Source organism: Camelina sativa, chromosome 17 (genome assembly GCF_000633955.1).
Source record: "Camelina sativa cultivar DH55 chromosome 17, Cs, whole genome shotgun sequence".
Classification (NCBI taxonomy): Eukaryota; Viridiplantae; Streptophyta; class Magnoliopsida; order Brassicales; family Brassicaceae; genus Camelina; species Camelina sativa.
The window spans coordinates 15,094,172-15,108,146 of NC_025701.1; the positions used below are offsets into that span (position 1 = coordinate 15,094,172).

Below are 13,975 nucleotides of genomic sequence, written 5' to 3' on the forward strand. Positions count from 1 at the left end.
TTTTACAGTTCCTTTGAGATAGATTAAGCCTAGATTATACAAACATCCTTTGTTGGATGAATTGCCAGTATTACCTCTAAGAGATTCATAAGGACAATTGATGAATTGCCACTGCACCATTTTTTTGACAGAGTTTCAGAGCATTACAGTTTGAGTAAAACTGTCACAACATGTGATTAAATTGATCTCATTTTTCTTTGTTTACAATGAAGATTGATTTTGATGAGATAGTCAAAAAGAGAAACATAAGTAATAGTTTGTATTTCTGAAATAATCTGTCTAATCTAATACAGTAGAATCTTTACAGACACAAGAAAATTGCTACACTCTAATTCTCTAGAATACAAGCAACTGTTGACGACTCTGTTCTTGTTGTTGCAAAGAACATCTAGCACTAGAGATTGACATTAACAAAGCCTTTTCTGTGTCTCCGTCTATTCGCCTTTGGATCAAATTGATGAGATACTCAAAGAAAAATGAATCGAATGGCAATGTGATTGGTCCACTAGTGGAGAGACCAAACTCTTCTTCAGATATCTTCAAGAGCTCTTGGAAAACAGAGTTGTTCAGGTAACTTATTGGAAACGCAAAGCGTATTTTATCGGATGTGTAAACCACAAAACAGCCTTTCTCTGCAGAGATTGATCTGCTAGTAGTAGAAGAAGTTGATCTCTGAAATGAGATTCTTTTCCTGCTTAAGGCTGCTCTCTGTTGCCATTTCTTGGCCATTTTCATGAGCTTCTTTGTGTTCATCATTATTTTTGCAGATTGAAAAGTAGGAGAGACTTGTTTGCTGTGTTGTATAACTCTTTGAATGCAAGTTTTGGTTGATGAAGAATCCTATAGGCTTGTTTGATTATATATATATATATATATATATAAGGAGAAACTATTTAGAGTTTAGATAAAATTAAGAGCAACCATACTAGACAGAATAACAAGCGTCTGTCTTTGTTTATGTGATCATAAGGGGTCCCAAAAAGTTAGTAACCAATCTTGTCTCCTCACCAAAATTATGGATTAGAAACCTCTCCTGAAAAGACATGACCATGTGGATGTGGGTACGTACGAGTCGTATACAATAATAGTATTACAAATTCAATCAAAACACAAAGACATGTGTTAGTGAATGAAAGATGTAGAACTTTGTAGGCCCTTTGATGTCTGCAGAAGTCTCAGTGGTTATGGCCTTGTTACATTGATTTGTTTGCAAATGAGTGAAGCTAAAAAAAAACTTGAGAAATTTTGGAATACCGGTTTTAATTAAGTTAAATCAAAAGAACGGAAATAAACCGAAAACCCTATTTAGCTACTTCTTGAAATCAAAGTGCTGCTGTCTCTATATATAACGCAGTCGCTGACAGCCTCTCCCTCATAGCTTAAAACAGAGAGAGTGAGAGAGACTCAACTTGGAATCATGTCTTTGTTCGTGTTTAGGGGCTCTTGTGTCAATCTTATTGTATTTCTTCTTCTTCTTGATAAACCCTAAACCCTGGCTACTCTATGTTGTTGTGTTAGTGTGGTGAATTAGGTGTTGTATGTGTCTATAGTGTTTCTTCGTTTAGCTCAGATTTTGAGGAAAGTGATGATAAGGAATTGTCGCCCCAGTCTTAATTTGCATCCATTGCGATGGTTGTAGCATGTTGATTGACTATTTTTGTCTGATTCTCTCACACAGTCACACTCTGTTTTTTACTCTATGTTGTTGTGTTTGTCTCGTTTTTCTTAGGCAGAAAGTGAATTTCAGGCTTTGCAACACTGTTAGCTTCTTTATAAACCATAAGCTACCTGTTACTTTAATACCTGTTTACATCTATTTTTTTTATCAATCTTAGGTTTTGTTTTGGTTTTCTAAAGCATTCTTATGGTATTCGTTATCATCTTTTGTCTTTTTGTTTACTTAATGCAGGGGTTTTCAGCATACTTCTCTTGGTGTTGCAGTGGCTTCTCATGTGTGTTGAACTAGTATCTCTACTAACTCGGGGGATGATATTTAGGAAGGGTGAAACAAAGGACTTTTATTAAGATAGTCAAAGATCGTCGAATTACAATATAACCGTTATAACCGTTATAAGCCGATCGGCAAATTACAGAGAATTGTATTCTCAAAATGACTAACTGAACTATAGCTTAGAATCGGATTTACTCCTGACTCCTGGCCAATGTTACTTGATTCCTTCTGCAAGCTGCTCCCTGGGTATTTATAGCTGATGGGACGCTTCATCTCTCTGCCTCGGGATCGATGTGGGATTGTCTTCGAGTAAAGTCGGTGATCGTTCTTATTCGGGCCGTCACTTATTGGGCTGTCCGTCTCAATTGGGCCTTCTAGGAGTTTTGTCGGTCCGACAAGTGTGTTTTAGTCGGTCTACATTCCTGGATTTTGGGGTGACTGTTTCGATAGTGGGCCTGTAGGAAAGCCTGTTAAGGCTGGGTGAAACTCATATCCAACAATGTGGATGATCTGATTACTATGAAGAACTTGTTCAATCTCTTAAAGCACATCTTTTTATTCTAGTTGCTTGGTTGTAAAAGATTGTACAAGTTTTGAATGTAAATTTCAGTCTTTTATGTCTCTAATTTCAAAGCAATTTGTCAATTTTTTTATATTACGCAAATATACACAAGATTTCGAGCTCTTTTAAGTTTTAAACAAGAGTTCAGTAAGGGAAAACGATGAAATGTATGACGACTGAGCATTGGTCTTCATAGAGATGGTTTGGCACTTCAAAATACCATTTCCTAACAGTGGATGTTACAAACGTTAGTAAGCAAGTCCTGTAACATTAGACGACCATAAATAATGTCTCGTTTAGTGGTATTGCAGAATAAAGAAAACAGTTTTAGTCAAATTTATGTTCAATTGGAAAATTAGCATTCATTGACTGGGGTAATGTCAATGTAAAAGTCAATTGGTTTAATTGTAGCTTACATGGTTTACGGTTTAGTAAAACCTAACCGACCTATTTACTTTGGATTCGGTTCGGTATATAAACCAAGCTCGTGAGTAAAGAAAGGGTGTGTCTTGGAGAGACTTCAGCGGCTGTAACCCTAAGAAATTGCTGAGAGAGAGACGTTCTGAATTCTGATTCTCACACCCACCGAGTTCTCTTGTTGCACTGTTACTCTTCTCAGATGATGAAATCAACACCTCCCATGTCGACTGAGCTCATCCTGGAGATAATCTCGAGATTGCCTGGAGATGCAGTCGCGAGGTTTCGTTGCGTGTCGAAGCAATGGGCTTCATTGTTTGCTACTCCATACTTCAAGTCCTTGTTTCTGACCAAGTCCTCGTCTAAGCCGCGGCTCTTATTCGCCATCGCAGACGACGGTAACCCCAAAAGCTGTGGCGAGTGGTGCTTCTTCTCCTCGCCTCAGCTTGAGGATCCGTATGAGAAATCATCCTCCTCGGCTCTTGTATCGGCCGCCGAGTTTCATGTGAAGAAGTTCTCTCTAGAGGATATACAGCTCGATCATTACAGTAACATCAAGTACTTTTCATGTGGCTACAACTCTGGCTTGGTCTATTTCCATGGTTGTCGATACCAGGGAAGACCTGTCATCTGTAACCCAAACACTGGACGGTACGCGGTCTTACCTAAACGCTATACTTACAGAAAAGCTTTTAGCTTTTTCGGATTTGATCCGATTGGGAAGCAGTACAAGGTATTGTACATGGCCTATGCTTCTGGTCCTGGTCATCATTATGTTCTTACGTTTGGAGCTGCTTCTGATATGAGCTGGAGAAAGATTAAATGTCCCTTGCGACATGAGATTAGGAGTGATGGGGTTTGTATCAACGGTGTTGTGTACTACTTAGGTGACACCAAGGGTTGGGATAACATAAATGGTGCAACATTGTCTGATTATGTGATTGTTTGCTTCCATGTGAGGTCTGAAAAGTTCAGCTTTATTTTCGTTGAAAGGTTTTGTCGATTGATCAACTTTAAGGGCAAATTAGCTATGATTTACTGGGAGGATGATTTCGACATTTATCAGGCTGCTACTTATGAGTTGGATGTCGACAACTATTTGGAAAAGAATCTCGTCGCTGATGCCAATAATGAGTTGCATGTGTGGGTTTTAGAGGATGTAGCGAAGCAGGATTGGTCGAAACATACCTACACTTGGAGTACCGATAAGGTTTTCTTCCGTCGTCACGTTTACATCGCTGGAGCGACTGCTTCGGGTGAAATCGTGTTTTCCATGCGCAAGTATACATCTGGCCAACCGTTTTATGTTTTCTACTTCAATCCCGAGAGGAACATTCTCCAGCGTGTTGAAATCCAAGGTTTTGGTGAAGGGTTTGAGAAACCTTGTAGCGTTCGCACCTTTGTTAACCACGTTGAGGATCTTCATGTTAACGATTCAGACCTACTCAAGCCATTCCATGCTCCACTTGGGGATACAGACTATATAGAATCAGATTCAGATTCTGACAGAGAAGGGACAAGGGGAAGAAGAAAGAGATGGTTCATTGGACTTTGTTGAAAGCTATGAGCATGTCATTGGAGTTATCTGGGCGTTTATGCTCTTTTTAATAAGTACCTTTCTTTAAGACTATTTAATAAATCAAGTTTGATCATGGCTTCCTGGCCATCTTGATTAGCTTCTTTGTGTTCATCATCTCTTTCTTGTGATAAGACTATTTAGATTGGATATCAAAAGATACTTTATGTTGTAGAAACTAGTTGAATGCATGTTATGGTTGATGAATACTCCAATAGGCTTGTTGCATTATATATACTAAGAGAACCTATTGAGTTTTAATGTATTAGAGCAAACAAATCAGGATGAAAACATGCTTCTCTGTCTTTGTTGTATGTGATCATAAGGGGTCCCAAAATTGGTAACCGATCCTATCTATTAACCAACTTGCAGAAACTTCAATGGGTTTTAATAGATCTCTCTGTAAATGAGTGAAAACGTTTCATCAAGTTAAATGGCTTGAAGATTTCAGAGATTTGTATGTCAGAACAAGTGATTTTTGAAGATCGATGAAGTTTCCATTTAAATGGAAGTTGATTTTGTATTATGATAAGACAAGAGACAAACTTAATGATAAAACAAAACAATAGTTTGTATTTCTGAAATGATCTTATCTAATCTACTATAAACTATGCTTAAACATATAAATTTACTAAACTCTAAAATACAAGCAGTTGTTGAGTAATACTACTCTGTTGTTCTTGTGGTTGCAAAGAGCATCTAGCACTAGAGATTGACATTAACAGAGCCTTTTCTGTATCTCCATCCATTCTTCTTTGGATCAGTTTGATGAGATACTCTAGAAACGCCGAATCAAATGGCAATGTGATTGGTCCTTCCGTCGGCAGACCAAACTCTTCTTCAGATATTCTCAAGAGCTCTTGGACAATAAAGTTGCTCAGGTAACTTATTGGGAACGCAAACCGGATTTTATCCGCCGTGTAAACCACGAAACATTCCTTTTCTGCAGCAGTTGAGTTGTTAGAAGCCCTTGACCTCTGAAATGAGATTCTTTTTCTGCTTAAGGCTGCTCTTTGTTGCCATTTCTTGGCCATCTTCAAGAGCTTCTTTGCGTTTATCATCATTTTCAGGGAAAAGATTTAGATCCAAAGTGATATGGATGAAGAAAGAGAAAAGGTTTGTAAGTTTTGTTTGTAGAGTTCTCTGAATGAAAGTTATGATGATTGATGAAGTATACCATAGGCTTTTTTCATCATTATATAGAAGGAGAAAGTATTAGGATTAGATAGGCTTTGTGACAAGCTCTTGAGCAACCTAAACAGACACAACATGCTTATGTTTCTAATCTATGTGATCATAAGGGTCCCCAAGTTGGTAATCAATTATGTCTGCAACTCAACTTGTTGAGTGTGGACTAAACAACTTATTATGAGAAGACATGATCATGTGGGTATGAATCTTATAGGTTACACACACACACACACAGGAGAAGCCAAAAATGCCAATTCATCCTTCTGTACAGCTTTGTTTCGTAGCATAAGGGTCCCTATTTGGTTAGTGGTCCATCAGCTAAATCAAATGTGAGTCACAAAAAAGTAGATCAAGAATTATTCAGGGGACAACAAATCTTTTGGTGAAATCAAGGACACCAAATGTGGTTAGAATTAATGATTCCAATAGAAAGATACAAAGAAAGACATGTGCTAACAAAGATTAAGAGAATGCAGGTCCTTAGATTTTACGGCCAGGAAAAAAGACAGTGGATCATCTATTCCTTTGAGATAGATTAAGCTTAGATCATACAAACATCTTTTGTTGGTACTACCAGTACTTATCCAGTCTTGTATTACTTTTAAGAGATTCATAAGGACAATTGATGAATTGACATGAATGAGAGTTGTAGCCACTTCACCATTTGTTTTGACAAGAGTTTCAGAGGATAACAGTTTGAGTGAACTGTCACAACAAGTCAACAAGTGATGTTAAATTTAATCTTATTTTTAGTTGTTTACAATGAAGATTGATTTTGATGAGATAGTCTAAAAGAGAAACATAAGTAATAGTTTGTATTTCTGAAATAATCTGTCTAATCTAATACAGTAGAATCTTTACAGACACAAGAAAATTGCTACACTTTAATTCTCTAAAATACAAGCAATTGTTGACTACTCTGTTCTTGTTGTTGCAAAGAACATCTAGCACTAGAGATTGACATTAGCAGAGCCTTTTCTGTGTCTCCGTCTATTCGCCTTTGAATAAAATTGATGAGATACTCCAAGAAAACCGAATCGAATGGCAATGTGATTGGTCCTCCGGTCGAGAGGCCAAACTCTTCTTCAGATATCTTCAAGAGCTCTTGGAAAACAGAGTTGTTCAGGTAACTTATTGGAAACGCAAAGCGTATTTTATCGGATGTGTAAACCACAAAACAGCCTTTCTCTGCAGAGATTGATCTGCTAGTAGTAGAAATCGATCTCTGAAATGAGATTCTTTTCCTGCTTAAGGCTGCTCTCTGTTGCCATTTCTTGGCCATCTTCATAAGCTTCTTCGTGTTCATCATTATTTTCAGGGAAGAGTTTTTTTTTTTTTCAGATTGGAAAGTAAGAGAGACTTGTTAACTGTGTTGTATGCAAGTTTTGGTTGATGAAGAATCCGGCTTCTTTTAGGCTATATATAAAGGAGAAACTTTAAGAGTTTAGATAGATTAGAGCAACCATACCGAACAGAATACATGTGTCTGTCTTTGTTGTATATGATCATAAGGGGTCCAAAGTTAGTAACCAATCTTGTCTCCTCATCAAATTGTGGATTATAATCTTCTCCTGAAAAGACATGACCATGTGGATGTGGGTACGAGTCTTATACAATAAATGTATTACAATTCAACTTAAACACAAAGACATGTGCTAGTGAATGAAAGATGTAGAACTTTGTAGGGCCTTGGATGTTTCTCAGGAGAGTTAAAACCTTAAACCTGTAGATATTTCCAGTTGTTACATAGTAGATCTTTAAGAGAGTGAAAAGGTTACATAGATTCTAAAGTTCTTTCCTCTATAATTCCAAGTATCATAACCTTTTTCATCAATAGGAATTTATTCAAAAGCTCAGTAATTTTTTGGGGGCAATATATGAACAACAGATATGGTTTTAAACTTTGCAAGAAAAAGATGTCATCATAAATTTTGTAGAGACAAAACTCAACATGTGCAATCAAAAGAGAGAGCAAGTACATAAATACACGAAGTTTAGCCTAAGACGTACCCTAATAACCAGGAGCACTAGCTGTATACACGCTAACTTTGGTTCCTACTTCCTACTAGCGTTTAGACATTTAGCAAGATGAGGATTTAGTTCAAGTAGGGTATAACCTCAGGTTTAGGAACCTGAAGATTCATGTTGTGCTTGTGGATTTGTTGATGAGTAGCAATCCTCGGCCACGCCAGGGAAACGAACTAGAGGGGTCGGTTGTTCTCTTGATTTTTTTCTCTGGATCATGAGATTTACAATGAGGTCCCCAGGGAGATTGACTTCAAGATTATGATCTCTCACAAGTTTAAGTATAGTGTTCAATCTTCCAGCATCTTTTCGTAGACCCTAAAGAAAGAAGAACCAAACATAGATTCATTATCTCCAAGATCAGTACGTACATAATCAAATACACAAGATCATGCAAGTGAACAAAAGTGTTAAACCTTGGAGGATCCAGTTGATTTATTTTTCAGGAAAGACCGCCTTAAACTGATGATCTCTTCAGTTACGAGCTCTGAGGGTGAGAATGAGAACTCTTTCTTAAGCTTAAACAAACATATAAGCCGGGCTGCAGGAAAATATTGGCTTTTCGTGATGAGCTCTTCAACAAACTCTGCAGAAGAATGAATCAAACGTTTAGTATCGAAACGATTGAATAAAGTGTAGTTGAGTAGATGTGATGATGACTACAAAACTAACCTTGGATCAGCTCATGCTTGAGACCAATAGAGTGAAAGAGTGTTGGAGCCTGTTTGTATTGAGCAATAAACGAAGCAAGTAGAGCAGTGTCATCTTCATTGATCAAATTCTTTAATCCATAAGCCACCATAAACATAAGAAAGGCTAAGGCCTCAAGAGGCCGTTTTGTCATCTTCCTTTTCCATGAATTTGCCATTTTTCTGGCCCTGAGCTGCAGTTGAGACTTAACCAGTTGCTGAATTTTGGCGAGCTCACCAAGAAAAAGAACCAAAATCTCCACGAACAAGTCCCCTAAAAACACTTCGTCAGAAAGACCATCTTCCATTTGTTCCAGAACATATTCTGCTGGATCACGTGAACTTCTAAGACATAAGGAGACCCCTCGGGGAGTAAGATGAGCTGTGATTTCTTGAAGTTGGCTTTCAGCTGAATCTTCTTGGCTAGTGTCACTGATACATGCATCAGCTTGCTGCTTCATTTTCATATCACAAAGTACTTTCCTTTGTGCCTCAGTCAGCTTTTGGACTCGTCCTAATTCTTTGGATTTCAAGTCAAGCTGTTCACCAGAGATGTTGATCAGATTGTTCAATTCTTGGACTCTCTTTTCTTTCACCTCAAGTTCTTGATCAACAGCCGCAAGCTGCTTGCCAGACACTTCAATTTTGGAAAGTATCAGAAGCAAATCTTTCTTCTTTCTATCAGTCTCCTCTTCCATTTTTCTCCTAAGCTGGATAAGTTTGTTTTTCACTGACTCTATCTGATCTTCTTTACCTTGAACCTCTTGACTCAAATCAGTTGATCCAGTCTCTGCTGCTTTAAGCTCTTCTTCCGCTGTTGCAGAAAGGCTTCTCCCAAACTGAGTGATGCCCTGCTGCTTTTGCCTCCGTTTATTATGTTTTGTTCTAGATCCAGCAACATCAATATCAAATCTCCTCCTCTTTTTGGCTGCACGAACCTTGTTTGGATTTTTCTTCTCTCTTCTAGCCTCTTCTTTGTTGCAATCCATTGTAGTAATATAAACCTCTTAAGAAAATTCAAAAAACCCCAATCAGATAAGTCTCCAAACACACAAAAAGACCAGTCAAGGAACCAATAACTTACATTGTGATTAACCAAAAGGTTCCTAATGAAAATAAAAACTCTATATACTACATAGTGCTTACCGTTTCAAAGACAAGAACAGTGAACAATGCACGATTACATCAAGAAAGAAATTGAACAGTCTTCAAAACAACTTTAGATGGGAAATGCAATTAATAGAATAGCTTATTAGAACGATCGGTCTACCTAGGATACACAAAACCAATGGAGAAACGCAGAAATCAAACTCTTATGAGATCTAAAACACACACACAAGAGAACCACTAAAGACTAAAGATACATTCTTAGCAAAACCAGGCGAAAGGGCCGGGGAAAAGACCAGACATAAGCCGTTAACATACCTTAGAAATAAGAAAAAGTAAAGCTTTCCAACGGAGTCAGTCAGAGTCAGGGCAAAAATGAAAAATTTACAACCCTTAAGTTATTTTTTTCTCTATACACTGAAACTGATGAGATTAGTACTAAACTACTAAGCATTAGCAGTTTAGCGGGAAAATGGGTAAATAAACCCGGGAAAAAACAGATCCCTCAAGTATGGTTAATTCACCAAATAACCCTCATTTTTTTTAACTACTCTAAAAAACACACCCCTTGTTCATATCGTTAGAAGAACCCTCTCTTGTTCTTGTGCAGTCCTTTACATGTGATGTGAGATATTCGATTTACTCATACCGAATGAAACTTTTGGCTTAAAGATTCAGAGATTTATCTGAAACTGTCACAACAAGTGACTTTTGAAGTTATACGTTTTTTTTTTTTCCTTTTAAAAAGAAGTTGATTTGATTTGTTTTATGAGACAAAATAAGATTATAAAATAATAATTTGTATTTCTGAAATGATCTGTCTATCAAATCCACTATTAACTTTACAAAACACATAGATTTTTGCTAAATTCTAAAATACAAGCAATTGTTGATTAATACTAAATTGTTGTTGTTGCAAAGAGCATCTAGCAGTAGAGATTGACAACAACAGAGCCTTTTCTGTATCTCCATCTATTCTTCGTTGGATCATTTTGATTATGTACTCTAAGAATGACGAATCAAATGGCAATGTGATTGGTCCTTCCGTCGGGAGACCGAACTCTTCTTCAGATATTTTCAAGAGCTCTTGGACAATAGAGTTGCTCAGGTAACTTATTGGAAAAGCAAACCGGATGTTATCCGCCGTGTAAACCACGAAACAGCCCTTCTCTACAGCGGCTGAGCTTCTTGGAGTAGCACTTGACTTCTGAAATGAGATTCTTTTCCTGCTTAAGGCTGCTCTATGTTGCCATTTCTTGGCCATCTTGATTAGCTTCTTTGTGTTCATCATCATTTTAAACAAAGATTTAGATCGGAAAGTGAGATGGAGTGAGAATGAAGGAGAAATTTTTTTGTGAGTTCTTTTTTTTTTTGTAGAGCTCTTTGAATGAAAGTTCTTGTTGATGAAGAATGCCATTAGCTTGTTTCATTATATAGAAGGAGAGAAACTATTAGATAGGCTTTGTAACAAGCTCCTGAGCAATCTAACCAGACACGGCACATGCTAATGTCTCTACTCTATGTGATCAATAAGGGTCTCCCAAGTTGGTAATCAACTTGTGGACTATAGAATTTATGGTGAGAAGACATGATCATGTGGTATGAATCCTATATGGACATTAACGTGATGGGATTTAGGTACTGAGACGTTATATATACAAGAGAAGCCAAAAATACCAAACTGTGTACACCTTTATTTGCTAGGATAAGGGTCCCAGGTTGGTTAGTGGTCCATCAGCTAAATCAAATGTGAGTCACAATTTTTTTAGATTTTTTGTACTTATCACCAAGAAAACAAATCTGATTAAAGTTAATGATCAGATAGAGAGATACAAAGAAAGACATGTGCCGGTGTAGCAAAGATGACGAGCATGTAGGTCCTTTGATTTTCTTGCTAGGAAAAAAAGAAGAGAATTATTCCTTCTACAATTTCACATTTCCTTAGACCATACAAATTCTCATGTCTTGTATTACTTCTACTCATGTTTATGACTTTAAGCTTTAGAGCAAAAAAGGTTGAGTAAACTGTCACAACAAATGATGTCAAAGTTATCTCATTTTTCTCTTTATTTACAGTAAACGTTGATTTTGATGAGACAGTGTAAATGAGAGAGATAAAGAAATGGTTTTTATTTCTAAAATAATCTGTCTAACCTGATAGAGTGGATTAATCTTTACAAACATAGAAACTGCTATACACTAACTAATTTCTCTAAAATACAAGCAATTGTTCTTGTTGTTGAAAAGAGCATGGCAAAGAACATCTAGCACTAGAGATTGACATTAGCAGAGCCTTTTCTGTATCTCCATCCATTCTTCGTTTGATCAATTTGATGAGATACTCCAAGAAACCCGAATGGAATGGCAATGTGATTGGTCCATCGGTGGAGAGACCAAACTCTTCTTCAGAGATCTTCAAGAGCTCTTGGAAAACAGGGTTGCTCAGGTAACTTATTGGAAACGCAAAGCGGATTTTATCGGATGTGTAAACCACAAAACAGCCTTTCTCTGCAGCGGTTGATCTGCTATTAGTAGAAGAAGTTGATCTCTGAAATGAGATTCTTTTCCTGCTTAAAGCTGCTCTCTGTTGCCATTTCTTTGCCATCTTCAAGAGCTTCTTTGCGTTCATCATTATTTTCAGGGAAGAGTTTTTTTTGTTTTCAGATTGGAAAGTAAAAGAGACTTGTAAGCTGTGTTTTAGAACTCTTTGAATGCAAGTTATGGTTGATGAAGAATCCAATAGGCTTGTTAGGCTATATATAAAGGAGAAACTTTAGGAGTTTAGATAGATTAGAGAAACCAAACAGACAGAACACATGCTTCTGTCTTTGTTTTATGTGATCATAAGGGGTCACAAAGTTGGTAACCAATACTCTACTAACCAGCTCGTGGATTAGAATTTCTGTTGATAAGACATAACCATGTGAGTGTGAGTATAAATCTTATACAGAAACATTTAGAAACAATGATTTGTACAATAAGTGAATGAGAGATATAGAACTTGTAGGCCTTTTGATGTTCTCAAAGAAATAAAACCCCCCTAAACCTGCAGTTTTCAATGGATTCCTAGGTTCCTTTCAGGGGACTAGTGTTCAGATATGTAGAGAATAATTAGGAAAACTAAAACGTCTGAAACCAATATTAATGCACACACGTCTAGAGAAGTTAAACTTGCATAAATTTCAGTGGTAAAGGTAATGTCTGAAAAGATTTATAGATTGAAAGTTTCAAGTTTATTCCTGTAGATTTCTAAGGTTCTTGACTTTTTTTCATAAGAAAAAGTATGTCTTGATAGATGTTGTAGATACTGTCTTATAGTTTATTCATCAAGTTAATCTTTTGAACTATATTAGTAGTGTTTGTTATTCTTGTGGTTGCAGAGAACCATTGTAAAGCTCATCTAGCACTAGATATTGGCATTGTAAGAGCCTTTTCTATGTCTCCATTCAATATTCTCAATCAATTTGTTGAGATAGCAAAACCAAATTTAGAGGCAAGGTGATTGGTCCACCAACTCTTCCTTACAGGTGTTTAAGAGCTCTTGAAAAAACAGAGTTGCTCAGGTAACTTCTCGGAAAAGCAAAGCGTTCTTTATCTCTATAGCAATTAAGCTGGGAGCAGAAGTATATGATATTTGGAATATGTAACTGGAGAATCTGAATAGCTTTTCTTGGACTTCAAAGGGGTTTACATTGGCATTTGGATGAATGCTACTGTAATATCAAAGTCTCAACAGGTTGTTATTGGAGTATCTGGAGTTGCTCCTGTTTGTATCAGAATCTTTATATAATTTTATAGTAACTTCTCATCTTAAACAAAACAAGAGCACACAAACCTGTACGAGAATCTTTTCTATTGATGAATTGAAAAGAAGAATGCAAGACATTTTTGCAAATAATATAGACAGAAGTATTCTCAAAAACTTTGTCATATTTATGCGAAAAGATAGACACGTCACATGTTCAAAATTACGCCTTATATATATATATATATAGATTGCAGCGAGAACAATCACACAAATTAAACAAAACACTGTACTCCGACACAATTATACTTCTTCTTCTTTTGGTATATATGTTTGTCTCTGTCTTAAATAATCACATACTTGTTAAGCTTTGACGGCTCTGATTAATACTCTCAGCGGATCCACCATGCTTTGTTATCAGAGAAACTTGCAGGCAGGGAGGGAGTGCTCAAAGCTTTTGCCTCTGCTGCTTTTTTCTCCTTGAATCTTCTTCTTCATCACTCCATGACGTTTTGTTATTTTCCAAGACAGAGTTGGTTTCACCATTGTAGTCGCTTCTTGACCACAAACTGAACATGTTCAAGCAGTCAAGTTCATCTCGCATGAATGTGTAGCCAAGCTGTTCCAGTTCTTTATAATAGTTCAGATGATGGTCAAAGAAAACTGTTGCTACCATCTGACAAAGACACACAGAAACAACATAATATTAGAA

At 36.9% G+C, this 13,975-nt stretch overlaps 7 protein-coding genes across 8 annotated transcripts; 1 reads left to right on the forward strand and 6 right to left on the reverse strand.

Moving 5' to 3' along the window:
- LOC104757273 (auxin-responsive protein SAUR66-like) lies at window positions 237-12,656 on the reverse strand. Its single transcript, XM_010480003.2, has 2 exons — window positions 12,154-12,656; window positions 237-759 (listed from the first exon to the last, which is right to left on the reverse strand). The coding sequence occupies exon 2, from the start codon at window positions 754-756 to the stop codon at window positions 337-339; it is 420 nt and encodes a 139-aa protein (XP_010478305.1). The 5' UTR covers window positions 757-759; window positions 12,154-12,656; the 3' UTR covers window positions 237-336.
- On the forward strand, window positions 3,028-4,721 carry LOC104757274 (F-box protein At2g16450-like). The gene has a single exon (XM_010480004.2). The coding sequence runs from the start codon at window positions 3,133-3,135 to the stop codon at window positions 4,486-4,488; it is 1,356 nt and encodes a 451-aa protein (XP_010478306.1). The 5' UTR covers window positions 3,028-3,132; the 3' UTR covers window positions 4,489-4,721.
- On the reverse strand, window positions 5,001-5,773 carry LOC104757275 (auxin-responsive protein SAUR63-like). Its single transcript, XM_010480005.2, has one exon. It carries the CDS (start codon window positions 5,568-5,570, stop codon window positions 5,145-5,147), a length of 426 nt encoding a protein of 141 aa, XP_010478307.1. The 5' UTR covers window positions 5,571-5,773; the 3' UTR covers window positions 5,001-5,144.
- LOC104757276 (auxin-responsive protein SAUR65-like) lies at window positions 6,490-7,103 on the reverse strand. Its single transcript, XM_010480006.2, has one exon. It carries the CDS (start codon window positions 7,004-7,006, stop codon window positions 6,590-6,592), a length of 417 nt encoding a protein of 138 aa, XP_010478308.1. The 5' UTR covers window positions 7,007-7,103; the 3' UTR covers window positions 6,490-6,589.
- Window positions 7,576-9,904, reverse strand: LOC104757278 (FRIGIDA-like protein 5). 2 transcript variants are annotated; one of them, XM_010480007.2, is made up of 4 exons: window positions 9,837-9,904; window positions 8,395-9,417; window positions 8,139-8,308; window positions 7,576-8,040 (listed from the first exon to the last, which is right to left on the reverse strand). In XM_010480007.2, exons 2-4 carry the CDS (start codon window positions 9,398-9,400, stop codon window positions 7,822-7,824), a joined length of 1,395 nt encoding a protein of 464 aa, XP_010478309.1. In that variant the 5' UTR covers window positions 9,401-9,417; window positions 9,837-9,904; the 3' UTR covers window positions 7,576-7,821. The 2 variants fall into 2 exon arrangements, with proteins under 2 accessions (XP_010478309.1, XP_019095107.1); XM_019239562.1 differs by lacking the exon at window positions 9,837-9,904 and having other exon boundaries at window positions 8,395-9,597.
- LOC104757279 (auxin-responsive protein SAUR63-like) lies at window positions 10,298-11,119 on the reverse strand. Its single transcript, XM_010480008.2, has one exon. It carries the CDS (start codon window positions 10,933-10,935, stop codon window positions 10,390-10,392), a length of 546 nt encoding a protein of 181 aa, XP_010478310.1. The 5' UTR covers window positions 10,936-11,119; the 3' UTR covers window positions 10,298-10,389.
- LOC104757280 (auxin-responsive protein SAUR61-like) lies at window positions 11,616-12,164 on the reverse strand. The gene has a single exon (XM_010480009.2). It carries the CDS (start codon window positions 12,148-12,150, stop codon window positions 11,731-11,733), a length of 420 nt encoding a protein of 139 aa, XP_010478311.1. The 5' UTR covers window positions 12,151-12,164; the 3' UTR covers window positions 11,616-11,730.